The sequence below is a fragment of the Arachis duranensis genome, chromosome 3 (assembly GCF_000817695.3).
Source record: "Arachis duranensis cultivar V14167 chromosome 3, aradu.V14167.gnm2.J7QH, whole genome shotgun sequence".
NCBI lineage: Eukaryota > Viridiplantae > Streptophyta > Magnoliopsida > Fabales > Fabaceae > Arachis > Arachis duranensis.
Genome location: NC_029774.3, coordinates 89594147 through 89609454, shown reverse-complemented (window position 1 = coordinate 89609454; position 15308 = coordinate 89594147). Strand labels below are relative to the sequence as shown.

The 15308-nt window shown below is 36.1% G+C and overlaps 2 protein-coding genes across 2 annotated transcripts; one reads left to right on the top strand and one right to left on the bottom strand.

Moving 5' to 3' along the window:
• Positions 1–4060: 4060 nt before the first annotated feature.
• LOC107479713 (RNA polymerase II transcriptional coactivator KELP) lies at positions 4061–5762 on the top strand (the record flags this gene model as incomplete). The annotated part of the gene is given in 2 exon segments (XM_016099815.3): positions 4061–4423; positions 5384–5762. Coding segments are annotated over 2 exon segments (458 nt in total), but the record flags the coding sequence as incomplete, so codon positions are not given.
• A 437-nt stretch (positions 5763–6199) lies between these two features.
• LOC107479712 (uncharacterized) lies at positions 6200–7166 on the bottom strand. Its single transcript, XM_016099814.3, has one exon. It carries the CDS (start codon positions 7075–7077, stop codon positions 6403–6405), a length of 675 nt encoding a protein of 224 aa, XP_015955300.1. The 5' UTR covers positions 7078–7166; the 3' UTR covers positions 6200–6402.
• Positions 7167–15308: the final 8142 nt, after the last annotated feature.

Genomic DNA, 15308 nt, shown 5'->3' with positions numbered 1-15308 from the left:
ACTATTATTGGCTCAGGCAATGTGATAGAAGGCTCCGGAAGAGCTATAATTTTGTTTCTTGGAGGAACAAAATTTATAATAAATAATGCACTGTTGTCTACCAAGTCTCGAAGAAACTTGTTGAGCTTTAAAGATATTCGCCGAAATGAATATCATATTGAGACTATGAATGAGGGAAGTCATGAGTATTTATGTATCACAACTCATGATTCAAATAAGAAAGTTATATTAGAAAAATTACCCTCACTTTCATCTGGGTTGTATTATACCAAGATTAGTGCAATTGAATCACAAATTACTATAAACCAGAAGTTTACTAGCCCAAATGAATTCATAACTTAGCACGACCGATTGGGTCATCCGGGAACAACCATGATGAGGAGAATTATTGAAAACTCTCATGGACATTCACTAAAGAACCAGAAGATTCTTAAAACTAGTGAATTTTGTTGTGCTGCATGTTCTCAAGGGAAGTTAATTTTAAGGCCATCATCAGTAAAAATTGGATTTGAGTCCCCTGAATTCCTAGAAATGATTCAAAGTGATATATGTGGACCTATTCATCCACTATGTGGATCTTTCAGATATTTTATGGTCCTAATAGACGCATCTTCGAGATGGTCATATGTGTGCTTATTATCTTCTCGCAACCTGGCGTTTGCGAGATTACTAGCTCAAATTATTTGATTAAAAGCACAATTTCCAAAAAATCCAATCAAAGCAATTCGTCTTGATAATGCTGGTGAATTTACTTCCCAAGCTTTTGATGCTTATTGTATGGCTAATGGAATAAGTGTTGAACATCCAGTAGTTATGTTCACACACAAAATGGGTTAGCAGAATCACTTATTAAGTGCCTCCAATTAATTGCTAGACCCTTACTTATGAGAACAAATCTTCCAACCTCGGTTTGGTGGCATGCTATTTTACATGCCGCATCACTTATTCGTTTGAGGCCAACGAGTTATCATCAATTCTCTCCTATGCAATTAGCTTTTGGCCAACAGCCAAATGTTTCCCATTTAAGAATATTTGGGTGTGCGATATATGTTCCTATTCCACCACCTAATCGCACCAAAATGGGACCCCAAAGAAAGTTGGGAATATATGTTGGATATGATTCTCCCTCTATAGTGAAGTATCTTGAAATACAAACTGGAGAGTATTTAAAGCCCGGTTTGCGAATTGTCATTTTGATGAATCAAAATTTCCAACATTAGGGGGAGAGAATAAGCTTCCTGAAAAAGGAGCTTAACTGGAATGTATCATCATTGATGCATTTAGATCCTCGATCAGGGTAATGTGAACTAGAAGTTCAAAAGATTATACATTTGCAAAGAATAGCAAATAATTTGCCTGATGCATTTTCCGATACAAAGAGGATAACTAAATCTTATATACCAGCGGAAAATGCCCCAATTCGAATTGATGTCCCAGTAGGACAAGTAGCCACTGAAGCAAATTCACGCCAGAAGCGTGGCAGGCCTGTCGGTTCCAAAGACAAAAATCCTCGACAGAGAAAAGAGATAAATAATATTTCTTTTGAAAAAGACATAGTAGAGACACATGCAATTGTCTAAAATTCTGATATAACGCCAGAAGACGTTCAGGTACCTGAAAATTGTGAAAATGACGAGATCTCGATAAATTATGTCTTTACAGGAGAGAAATAGGACCGAAATAAGACAATTGTCAATGAAATATTTGCATATAATGTGGCATTAGATATCATGCATGAAAGTAAGGATCTTGAGCCAAGATCAGTTGAAGAATGTCGACAAAGGAATGATTGGCCAAAATGGAAAGAAGCCATGAAGGCTGAATTAAACTCACTTGCAAAACGTGAAGTCTTTGGACCTGTAGTCCGTACACCTGAAGATGTAAAACCTGTTGGATATAAGTGGGTATTTGTGAGAAAACGAAATGAAAAAAATGAAGTTGTGCGCTATAAAGCCCGACTTGTTGCACAAGATTTTTCACAAAGGCCCGGTATAGATTATGAAGAAACATATTCCCCTGTAGTGGATGCGATAATATTGCGTTATTTGGTTAGTTTATCTGCATATCATAAACTGCATATGCATTTAATGGATGTGGTAACAGCCTATTTATACGGCTCATTAGATCGAAATATCTTATATGAAAGTCCCTGAAGGACTAAAGATATCTAAACCATCTAGTGAATATTCGCAAGGGTTATACTCAGTCAAATTGCAAAGATCTTTATATGGTCTGAAACAATCTGGACGAATGTGGTATAATCGTCTTACTGAGTATTTGGCCAAAAACGGATTTAAAAATGATGATATCTGCTCGTGTGTTTTCATAAAGAAATCTGCATCTGGATTCATTATAATTGCTGTGTACGTTGATGATTTAAATATCATTGGGACTCCTGAAGAGATTCCAACAATTATAAAAACTCTAAAAGAAGAGTTTGAGATGAAAGATCTTGGAAGAACTAAATTTTGCCTCGGCCTGCAGATCGAGCATATAAAAAATGGGATCTTTATTCATCAAACAACATACACAGAGAAGATCTTGAAAAGATTTTATATGGATAAGTCACATCTATTAAGTACCCCAATGATCGTAAGATCTTTGGATGTGAAAAAGGATCAATTCCGTCCTAAAGAAGAGAATGAAGATATCCTTGGTCCTGAAGTACCATATCTTAGTGCTATTGGAGCACTAATGTATCTTGCTAATAATACGCGACCTGACATATCATTCGCGGTGAATTTACTAGCAAGGTATAGTTCCTCTCCAACCAGAAGACATTGGAGTGGAATCAAACAAATTTTTCGATATCTTCATGGAACGTTTGATATGGGATTGTTTTATCCCTATGGATCCATGTCACAACTAGTTGGCTATGCAGATGCCGGATACCTGTCCGATCCACATAAAGGGAGATCTCAAACTGGATACCTATTCACATATGGTGGTACAGCTATATCATGGAGGTCCACGAAACAGACGATAGCAGCAACCTCCTCTAATCATGCTGAAATACTGGCGATTCATGAAGCTAGTCGCGAGTGTTTTTGGCTGAGGAGTCTGATTCAATATATTCTGTCATCATGTGGACTGATTGATAATAAGATAGCTCCAACTGTCCTGTTTGAAGATAATACAGCATGCATTGCTCAACTTAAGGGTGGATACATCAAAGGTGATAGAACAAAGCATATTTCTCCCAAATTCTTCTTCACTCATGACCTTCAAAATCAAGGGACAATTGATGTCCAACAGATCCGTTCAAGTGACAATCTGACAGATTTATTCACAAAGTCACTCCCAAAATCTTCCTTTAAAAGATTGGTACATGAGATTGGGATGCGCCGATTTCGAGACATTAAATAATGTCAGCAAGAGGGGGAGACTGTACTCTTTTTTCCTTGGTCAAGTTTTTTTTTCATTGGATTTTTCTTGACAAGGTTTTTAATGAGGCAGTCCCCATCACTAAAGGATATTGTACTTTTTTTCTTTCATTAAGGTTTTTTTCCACTGGGTTTTTTTTAGTAAGGTTTTAACGAGGCAATAATCCTAAATAGACATTCAAGGGGGAGTGTTGTGACGAGAATGCTATGGATAAGAATGGATGTCCATTAATGAACAATTCAACTTTCCTATACTGAGAGGAACAAGTTTTTATGTTGAAAAACATTAATGATGTTTGAAAAAGCAAGTTTTGTATGCCTATAAAAGGATGTACGGGTAAAAGGAATATACACACAACAACAAAACATTATTCTCTCTCCCTTTATACACATAGCTACAATAAAAGCAAATGCTATTATCTCTTTCTTTATTTTTTATAATCTTTTTCATCTTTATATATATATTTATGCAATTCTCTCTCTCTTTACTTTTTATATTCCTTTCTATCTTTGTATATATAGATATTCATTACAACATATAATATTATTATATATATATATAAATTATTATTGAGCTAATTATTTTAAATACTGGAGTCTTCTATTTATACATCTTTATTTTATATATCTTTTATTTTACAACATATTCGATATTATTATTTTATAAACAAATAAACACGCGGAGTCGAAAGAGAGGATTGAGGAAACGGTGCGGACGATTCTAGAAGGATCCAACATGGATGAGATGACAGAGTCGAAGATTCGGAAGCAGGCTTCCACCCATCTCGGCCTCGACCTCTCCCAGCCGCCCCTCAAAGCCTTCGTCAAGCAGGTCGTTCAAGCATTCCTCGACGAGAAGCAGCGCCAACCTGAACCTGAAGCAGATCACAACAAGCCGGAGTACGATGACGACGGCGATCTCATCATCTGCAAGCTCTCTGAGAGGAGAAGGGTCACCGTTCAGGACTTCCGAGGCAAAACTTTGGTCTCCATTCGCGAGTATTATCGAAAGGACGGCAAGGAACTCCCTACCTCTAAAGGTACTTCTCCTATTTCTCTCAAAGGTTTCATTTTTATTTTCCAAATACCCATATATTTTTTTTCTAGCTACTTACCTCGAAGGGGAACCAACCCACTTATGATGATTTAATTTCTGAAAACATTCTTTCCTAATAAGCAATAGATGATATGGTCTTGCTAGTTGTTCATGGAGTTTAGCATTCTTTTTATACACATGGTTCCTAAGAAACCCTTGGTTGGAGTTCTAAGTAGTGTTTATTAACTTGAGGCTTGCTGTTGTAATGCTCTGATGCTCATTTGAGAATAGATGACAAGTTCTTTTACCGTATGAACTGGTTTTATCTGAAAGTGTTTCTGTCATATCGAATCTAGAAAGTAAGCTTTGTTGTTTCTGCTACTGATAAGTGATAAGCGATACTGATAGTTGCATTTTGGCCTTGTTACCCTTATTATGTTAATATTAATCACTACTGTCGGCATTTTGGTTCTTATTTAGAGTGATAATTATATGTCTCACGATCAAGGATATTTGAGATTTTTTGCTTATATGAGTTTTTTTAATGCTTCAATGTTGGGATTAGTTACTAGTTCGAATTTGATCCAAATTTATATCTTTTGGGAATTAGTTGGAATGTGTTCTTATCTATTAATAGGTTTTTGGTTTACATTGCAGCAAATGCTTGTCAAAAGGCATTTGTAACTAATCATGTAGGGGATTTTGGTTTATTATTCGGGATACTCCCTTGTTCCACAATCCGGGGCTATTTAAACTAACCAATTCAGAATTCTCCCATGTACTAGTATTAGCAATAGCAAGTGCATCTTTGATGCAGTCATCATAGTTGCATTTTGGCCTTGTATACTGCTAAGCTGAATATCTTCATCAATTTTCATTTCTTTATTCAGCAGATACATAGTACTAATTATTAATAAATATCTCGAGGCGATTTTCTCAAATTCTAATTTTGGTTGTGTTTCAGGAATAAGTTTGACAGAGGAGCAATGGTCAGCCTTCAAGAAAAATGTGCCTGCTATAGAAAAGGCCATTAAGAAAATGCAGTCCGGCAACATATAAATGTCTCTTCAAGTCCGCTTGCATGTCAAACAAAGTATTCACCTCACTCCCCATGGGCCATGAAGACAGCTGACATTTCAACTCAAGCGATGTAGCGCTTTTTTGCTCTTTTATTTTGGCAAATATTCTGCATCATGGGGTCATTTTGTTTTGGGGCTTGTAATCACTGTGAATTATGTACTGTTTAAATTACTGCTATTGGAATCCTTGTAGCTATTTTCAGGAAGACTCTGAAGTTAGGCAAAAGGCCAAAAATGAATGCTAGTACTTTACATTATATTCAATTATCTTGTGTTGTTTCCTGCAATATCCATTTGATTTCTGTGGTTTGGCTAGATAGTGGCTTGTTTATGTTAGTTCTTTGCTATGTTTTGGGTTCAATTTTGGCAGCATTCTGATTAGAGTTTCTGCCAAAAAGATAGCATTAAGTAGAAAGAGTCAATTTTGCTTTACAAGCAACACTTATGGAACTCTCATTCGCTACCTTACACCTTGCTTTCTTGGCACAGTACCTTTCATCACTTTGCTTACTGAATATAGCAGTCTTGAAGATAAGATTTTGAAACCTATAAACTCTGCTTAACAGTTGTTGCCCTTCCAGTGTTATGAGTCTTTGGTTGCCGATCATTGTTTATTTCATGGTATTTTTATTACATGCAGAAGATTTAATATTTAACAACTTTCATGCCGTGGTGCGGAAAGTAGTTATAGATACACAATGTAGAAATGTCAAGTGTCTAACATTCTTTGGCATTCATAATCATAACATTTCATTGATATTTTGGACAGGTCGTAAAAAACACAAGACCCCAAGCTTAGATTAACCTAGAACTTCTAGATCTTGTTGGGAAAGATCTAAAATACTCACAAAGTGCTCCTCTTGATGGATTGTTATAAACAGCTGGAAGCTGATGAAACCATTCCTTAACCCGAACCAAAGCTATACTCTGAAGCAGTGATTCTTGCACGGGAAATAGGTGCCAACAATGTATGGAAGAGTGTTGGCTTCCACCCAACTTTCCAAGTGGCCATGGTTCTGCTCCTTGTAGGGCTACTACTTGCAGCCATCCTCATCTTCTCGATCAGCGCCTCCGTGTTCACCTGCTCCGACAAAATCTCCTCTAGCTGCCTTGTGCCAATCACCAGCTTCACTCTCCACACCCCATTCTTAGCCGAAGGCAGCACTTCAAGAGCTGACCCGGGAGACAAGTTCTGGACATAATTGCATGCCCCTTCAGCACACAGCAACTTATTAGGTTGCTCAGTATCATCGCTCTTCTTTGACTCTACCTCTGACCATTGAAGAAGCTCTTGGCCTTCCCCTTGTGCTGAAACCCCATTACTAGGTATCTGGTCCTCCTCTGGGGCTTTCTCCTTCAGGGGAAGAAGGTAATAGAAAATACCATAGGCTAAGGTCTCATGGACCTGCAATGGTGTTGAGGGATGACCCCAGAGGAAAACACCATAGCCTGGGTAATGCTGGAGCACTTGGCCAACAGTTTTAGGACCTTTGAACTGTAAAATGGCACCACTATCACTCAGGATACGGATAGTATGGTGGCATTCTCCAGTGGTACCCTTAATGGAGCAATTCCCCATTATCTAAGTTTTCAGTGATTCTTTCAAGATCAACGTTTTCCCCTAATATATATAAAAAGTTTGAAACTTGCACTAGTTGTTGTTATGTGATGGCACGTTACTGTGCTTTGGTGGAATTGTTTATTTGTATGCATGTATGTATCTTATGTTAGGATGTTAGCGGCGTCCATGTGAAATTGTACCGTTGGGGGAATTTGTTTTGACGAAGTTATTGGATCCTTGCTAACTCATCCAAAGGGAAAACAACACAAGAAGATGCTACATTCTCAAATTTAATATTAGCAACGAAACAAACATTTCAAATATCGGCACAGGCTTTTCAATACAGTATACACCTCTCCCTCCAATTGCCATTCTTCACATTTCAAATAATAGTCGGAGTTCAAACCTAATTACACTGATATCACAAGAATGGTTAGTGAATTATTTGTTAATTTTGTCATTTTGAATTCTAAACTAAGTATATTCCCTTGTTTTTGTCTTGACTTGCCCACCTGGTGGATAAGGGGGAAAGGAATTAAGGAAATGGTAATTAAACTTGAATCAATCACCGCAGCAAATGGGTTCGTTGAATGTATGGGCAATTTGGCATCAAGAACATTCGCTATAAATATTAAAAACTGGTTGCTAGTTATTCACGGACCACCGTTTCTCTATATGGCCCGTGACACAAGAAGTCTAAATTAGGATAATCAAGCGTGTCATTGACATTGGGATCAACACATTAAGAACTAAAAGATGGTAGTTTTGACACTTCACCTAAACCCTAAAATGATTGCGGGAACAAGATAAACAATATAATTAAACACCGTGATTAACAGGAACCTGATAGCACATCTATTAGTCATAGGGGATAAAAAAGAAGGCATAAAAAACATAGCTGGGAAGCTCTTTTTGAGAGAGATCATACTGTTTAACGAATGGACAGGATTTCATTGTTCTGATAGTTGTTTTTTTTTTTTTTTTTTTTTAAAGTATTTCATTGTGCTGATTATGAGAACTGATTTCAGTATTTGGGCTGGGCTGAAGCAAATGATTAAGAGGCCCAAAAGAATGAGACAAAATATAAATCAAAAACCAAAAATCCTCCTTACTCTCATCATTAACTTCTGCATCATCTTCATCATTCTTAAGCATCTCTGTCCCTCTCCCTCTTCCTTTCCTCATGGCCATCACCACTACCACCATAACCATCACACCTTCTTTATCTCTAAATCACTATCATCCACCTAAAAACTAAATTCAGCAATAGCAACAACAAATTTAGCAACAAATTCAGCAACATCAACACACTTTTAGCAACAACAACAAAATGAACACCAGCAACAACATCCACAAAATAAATCAACAGAAATTTTAAATTTAACAACAATTCAACAATCATCAATCGCAACTTCAGATCTAAAATTAGCAGCAACAGAAATTAAAAAAAAAAATCAAAAAACAAAGAAATGGTGTTTATCAATTTATGTTCTTCAAAAATATCAAAAAAAAAATAAAAAATAAAAAAGGAAGAACAAAAAGAAGAAGAAGGAAGTGATGGTACAAGAACCTACTGCCATCAACCTCTAGTCGTTGCCGCCCTCAGTGCGCCGGTTCTACCCTCTTTCTTCTTCCTCTTCCTTTCAACTGCCACCCACCGTCGCCGTTCGTCGAAAGCCAGCAGCCACTACAAGCGGCGCCTCTCCCTTCCCAGAACACGTCATAGCACTGTCATGTTGAGGGATTCGAAGTTGAAGATAAGAAATTCGAAGACACTTCTATCGATCCCACCACTCTCTACTCTCCACCTTTCCAGCCTTTCACAACTGACCTCACTCCTCCTAACCCCATCGATCCCCAACCCGATCCCAAACCCACACTCTCCGATCTCCCGAAATTGCCGCTCACCACCTTTGATTTCTGGACGAGGATGAATTCGAAGGCCTCCCAATTGAACACCCTCCTCCGATCACAATGCTTTCCACTCTAATTCCATTTCTCCTCTCACCCATCTCAACGCCAAACATCTCTAGGATTCTCTTTCTCTCTCCACTTTAATTAGTGGTAATTTGGTGAGTGAGAGTAGGAGTATGGAGAAAGAAAGAGAGAAAGAGTATGTGATTATGTTGAAGGGGATTAGGAGTTAGTGGGGAGAGAGAAGAATTTTTTTAAGGGTAAAATAGTCTTTCTCTCTCTTTCTTTCATACGCTACTACTATACATATATTAATATATATATGAATTATCTCCTTTATAATAGTAATTATAGTGAATATTACTACTAGAGCTATCTAATTATATTTATATTTGATATTTGTTACCTCTTTCTTATTTATTTATTTAGTTATTTTATAACACGTTATTAGCACGAGACTCTGATCAAATTTTAGGAAGACTCCAGGTAACAAATTTTTATTATGTCGAATCTCTTTCATCTTGAATATAATGCTCTTGATATATCTAGAAATAATTATTTACCATGAATATTAGATGCTGAAATCTATTTTGATTCAATGGATCTTGAAAATACCATTGAAGCTGAAAATAATATATCCCAGAAGGATAAAGATAAAGCCATATTTTTTCTTTGTCGTCATCTTGAAGTATGATTGAAAAATGAATATCCCACATTAAAAGATCCTGCAGATCTGTGGAAAGACCTTGAAAAAGGTATAATCATGAAAAAATGGTGATACTTCCTCAAGCTCGATATGTTAGAGAAAATTTTCTCGGCCTTCCATGCCTCTCGAATGTGCTCCTGCAGCAGCAGTATCGAGAAAAATAATTTAAAAATATTCTGAGTTAATTTCTTGCTTTCTTGTTGCTGAACGCAACAATGAGTTACTTTTGAGAAATCATGAAGCGCGCCCAGCTGGTGCCTCCCCATTTCTTAAAGTAAATGCGGCAAATTATAATCCCAGAAGAGGTAAATGGCAAGATTTTGATAACAAGAAAAATTATGGAAGGAAAAGAAATTATGTTTATAAGAAAGGATCTCACCAGAAGTGGGATAAAGAAAGAAATAATGGGCAAAGTAAATCAATTGAGGATAAATGCTTCCGTTGTGGTGGAAAGGGCTATTGGTCACGTACTTGTCGTACCCCAAGGCACCTAATTGATCTTTATCAAGCATTCTTGAAAAGGGATGACAAAGGAAAGGAAACAAATTTTGTTTCAAATGATGAAAATTTCACCACTCATTATGATGTATCTAATTTCTTTAAGGATTCTGAAAGAAATATTGGCTATTTGATCAATGATGGAATAGTTTGATACGTGTATGTGTTTGTTAAGTATTCATGTGAATAATTTTACTATGCATGTACTTCTACTCATTTTATTATTATTATCATTTGTTTTTGAAGAAAAATGGTAAGGACATATTTTGAAGATATTTGGCTTGCGGATAGTGCAAGTTCGCACACTATTCTTAAAAGTGATATATATTTTACCCATCTTGTGCCAAAAGAAGAGTATGTTAATACTATTATTGGCTCGGGCAATGTGATAGAAGGCTCCGGAAGAACTATAATTTTGTTTTCTGGAGGAACAAAATTTATAATAAATAATGCACTATTGTCTACCAAGTCTCTAAGAAACTTGTTGAGTTTCAAAGATATTCGCCGAAATGGATATCATATTGAGACTATGAATGAGGGAAGTCATGAGTAATTATGTATCACAACTCATGATTCAAATAAAAAGGTTATATTAGAAAAGTTGCCCTCACTTTCATCTGAGTTATATTATACCAAGATTAATGCAATTGAATCACATGCCATTGTAAACCAGAAGTTTACTAGCCCAAATGAGTTCATAACTTGGCATGATAGATTGGGTCATCCGGGAACAACCATGATGAGGAGAATTATTGAAAACTCCCATGGACATTCACTAAAGAACCAGAAGATTCTTAAAACTAGTGAATTTTGTTGTGCTGCATGTTCTCAAGGAAAATTAATTTTAAGGCCATCACCAATAAAGATTGGATTTGAGTCCCCTGAATTCCTAGAAAGGATTCAAGGTGATATATGTGGACCTATTCATCCACCATGTGGATCTTTTAGATATTTTATGGTCATAATAGACGCATCTTCGAGATGGTCACATGTGTGCTTATTGCTTCTCGCAACTTGGTGTTTGCGAGATTACTGGCTCAAATTATTCGATTAAAAGCACAATTTCCAGAAAATCCAATCAAAGCAATTCGCCTTGATAATGTTGGTGAATTTACTTCCCAAGCTTTTGATGCTTATTGTATGGCTAATGGAATAAGTGTTGAACATCCAGTAGCTTATGTTCACACACAAAATGGGTTAGCAGAATCACTTATTAAGCGCCTCCAATTGATTGCTAGACCCTTACTTATGAGAACAAATCTCCCAACTTCGGTTTGGGGGCATGCTATTTTACATGCCACAGCACTTATTCGTTTGAGGCCAACGAGTTATCATAAGTTCTCTCCTATGCAATTAACTTTTGGCCAGCAACCAAATGTTTCCCATTTAAGAATATTTGGGTGTGCAATATATGTTCCCATTGCACCAGCTAATCGCACCAAAATGGGACCCCAAAGAAAATTAGGGATATATGTTGAATATGATTCTCCCTCTATAGTGAGGTATCTTGAGAAACAAAAGGGAGATGTATTTAAAGCCCGATTTGCGGATTGTCATTTTGATGAATCAAAATTTCCAATATTAGGGGGAGAGAATAAGCTTCCTGAAAAGGAACTTAATTGGAATGCATCATCGTTGATGCATTTAGATCCTCGATCAGGGCAATGTGAACTAGAAGTTCAAAAGATTATACATTTGCAAAGAATTGCAAATGAATTGCCTGATGCATTTTCCGATACAAAGAGGATAACCAAATCTTATATACCAGCGAAAAATTATCCAATTCGAATTGATGTCCCAGTAGGACAAGTAGCCACTGAAGTAAATTCATGCCAGAAGCGTGGCAGGACAGAAAATGCCTCAATTCAAATTGATGTCCCAGTAGGACACAAATAGCCATTGAAGCAAATATACTCCAGAAGCGTGGCAGGCCTGTCAGTTCTAAAGATAAAAATCCTCGAAAGAGAAAAGAGGTAAATACAATTCCTGTTGAAAAAGACATAGTAGAGACACCTGCAGTTGTCCAAAATTCTGATATAATGTTAACGCCAGAAGACGTTCAGGTACCTGAAAATTGTGAAAATGACGAGATCTCGATAAATTATGTCTTTATAGGAGAGAAATGGGACCAAAATAAGACAATTGTCAATGAAATATTTGCATATAATGTGGCATTAAATATCATGCATGAAAGTAAGGATCTTGAGCCAAGATCAGTCGAAGAATGTCGACAAAGGAATGATTGGCCAAAATGGAAAAAAGCCATGAAGGCTGAATTAGACTCACTTGCAAAACGTGAAGTCTTTGGACCTGTAGTCCGTACACCTGAAGATGTAAAACCTGTTGGATACCGATGGGTATTTGTAAGAAAACGAAATGAGAAAAATGAAGTTGTGCGCTATAAAGCCCGACTTGTGGCACAAGGTTTTTCACAAAGGCCCGTATAGATTATGAAGAAACGTATTCCCCTGTAGTGGATGCGATAACATTGCGTTATTTGGTCAGTTTATCTGCATATCATAAACTGCATATGCATTTAATGGATGTGGCCTATTTATACGGCTCATTAGATCGGGATATCTATATGAAAGTCCCTGAAGGACTAAAGATATCTAAACCATCCAATGAATATTCGCAAGGGTTATACTCAGTCAAATTGCAAAGATCTTTATATGGTCTAAAGCAATCTGGACGAATGTGGTATAATCGTCTTACTGAGTATCTGGCCAAAAACGGATTCAAGAATGATGATATCTGTCCATGTGTTTTCATAAAGAAAACCGCATCTGAATTCATTATAATTGCGGTGTATGTTGATAATTTAAATATCATTGGGACTCTTGAAGAGATAACAACAATTATAAAAACTCTGAAAGAAGAGTTTGAGATGAAAGATCTTGGAAGGACTAAATTTTGTTTCGGCCTGCAGATCGAGCATACAAAAAATGGGATCTTTATTCATCAAGCGACATACACAGAGAAGACATACACAGAGAAGATCTTAAAAAGATTCTATATGGATAAATCACATCCTTTGAGTACCCCAATGATCGTAAGATCTTTAGATGTTGAAAATGATCAATTCCGTCCTAAAGAAGAGAATGAAGATATCCTTGGTCCTGAAGTACCATATCTTAGTGCCATTGGAGCGCTAATGTATCTTGCTAATAATACGCGACCTGACATATCATTCGCGGTGAATTTACTAGCAAGATATAGTTCCTTTCCAACCAGAAGACATTGGAGTGGAATCAAACAAATTTTTCGATATCTTCATGGAACGGTTGATATGGGATTGTTTTATCCCTATGGATCCAAGTCACAACTAGTTGGCTATGCAGATGCCGGATACTTATCTGATCCACATAAAGGGAGATCTCAAACAGGATACCTATTTACATATGGTGGTACAGCTATATCATGGAGGTCCACGAAACAGACAATAGCAACAACTTCCTCTAATCATGCTGAAATACTAGCACTTCATGAAGCTAGTCGCGAGTGCTTTTGGCTAGGAGCCTGATTCAATATATTCTGTCATCATGTGGATTGATTGATCATAAGATAGCTCCAACTGTCTTGTTTGAAGATAATACAGCATGCATTGCTCAACTTAAAGGTGGATACATCAAAGGCGATAGAACAAAGCATATTTCTCCCAAATTCTTCTTCACTCATGATCTTCAAAATCAAGGGACAATTGATGTCCAACAGATCCGTTCAAGTGACAATCTGGCAGATTTATTAACAAAGTCACTCCCAAAATCCTCCTTTGAAAGATTGGTACATGAGATTGGGATGCGCCGATTTCGAGACATTAAATGATGTCGGCAAGAGGGGGAGACTGTACTCTTTTTTTCTTGGTCAGGTTTTTTTCCCATTGAATTTTTTTTTGACAAGGTTTTTAATGAGGCAGTCCCCATCACTAAAGAATATTGTACTCTTTTTTCTTCACTAAGGTTTTTTTCCCATTGGATTTTTTTAGTAAGGTTTTAACAAGGCAATAATCCTAAATGGACATTCAATGGGAGTGTTGTGATAAGATTGAATATGTGGATGTCCATTCTCAAGAGAGATTGAATTTAATGAATGTTAAAAATATTATCTTTTGTATACCTATAAATAGGAGGCTAATCCTCAGGCAATATGCATACAACATTAATAACAATAATTTTCTCTCTCTATTATCTATATACAAAACTTTTTTTTCTCTCTTTCTTTCATACACTACTACTATACATATATTAATATATAAATGAATTATCTCCTTTATAATAGTAATTATAAGGAATATTACTATTAGAGCTATCTAATTATATTTTATATTTTATATTTTATATTTGTTACCTCTCCCTTATTTATTTATTTAGTTATTTTATAACAAGAAACTTTTTGTTTTGTTTTGGTGTGGATATGCTATGCATGATATTTGTATGTATTAATGATATGGCACAAAAAACGAAAGCGGCATGTATTGGAACTTGGAAGTGGGCAGTGGCCACACAAGTTGCAGTAGTCCACAACCACAGGTGTGATTGAAGCAGACTCCCACTGAACGCGACATTATGACCTAACAAACATCTATTCGTTATTCCGAGCGGCGATGCTTGCTATCTCCACGTTAATAACACCAACACCAGACATTATCGTAAGGTTCTCTAAGCTTTGTCGAATCAATAATATAACTAAACCAAACAATGACAATCCCATCCCTCTTCCCAAGCCACATACTAAATTACTAATATATTACATTACATAAAACACGCACCACGCATCTATCAATCTCCATGTATCCCACCATATAATTATATCATTAGATTAGATGAGATTACATTACCTTGTTCAATCATATGTGTCGCTGCTTTAATATCTATATATACGGGATAATAATTTCTGTAAATTGGCATTAGTTATAAGTGAATTTTGCGGTGTTTATTACTTAATATTTAAATTTTGTCTAATTTATTTTTATAATAAATTTTAAATATTTAAAAATTATTTTTTTTATATTTTTAAATTAAATATTAATTTTTATATATTTATATTTTTGGACACATTAAACACTCTCTTTTACAAGTACCATAACAATCTCCTAAATTATATACACAAGAGTAAAATATGATAAGTATTG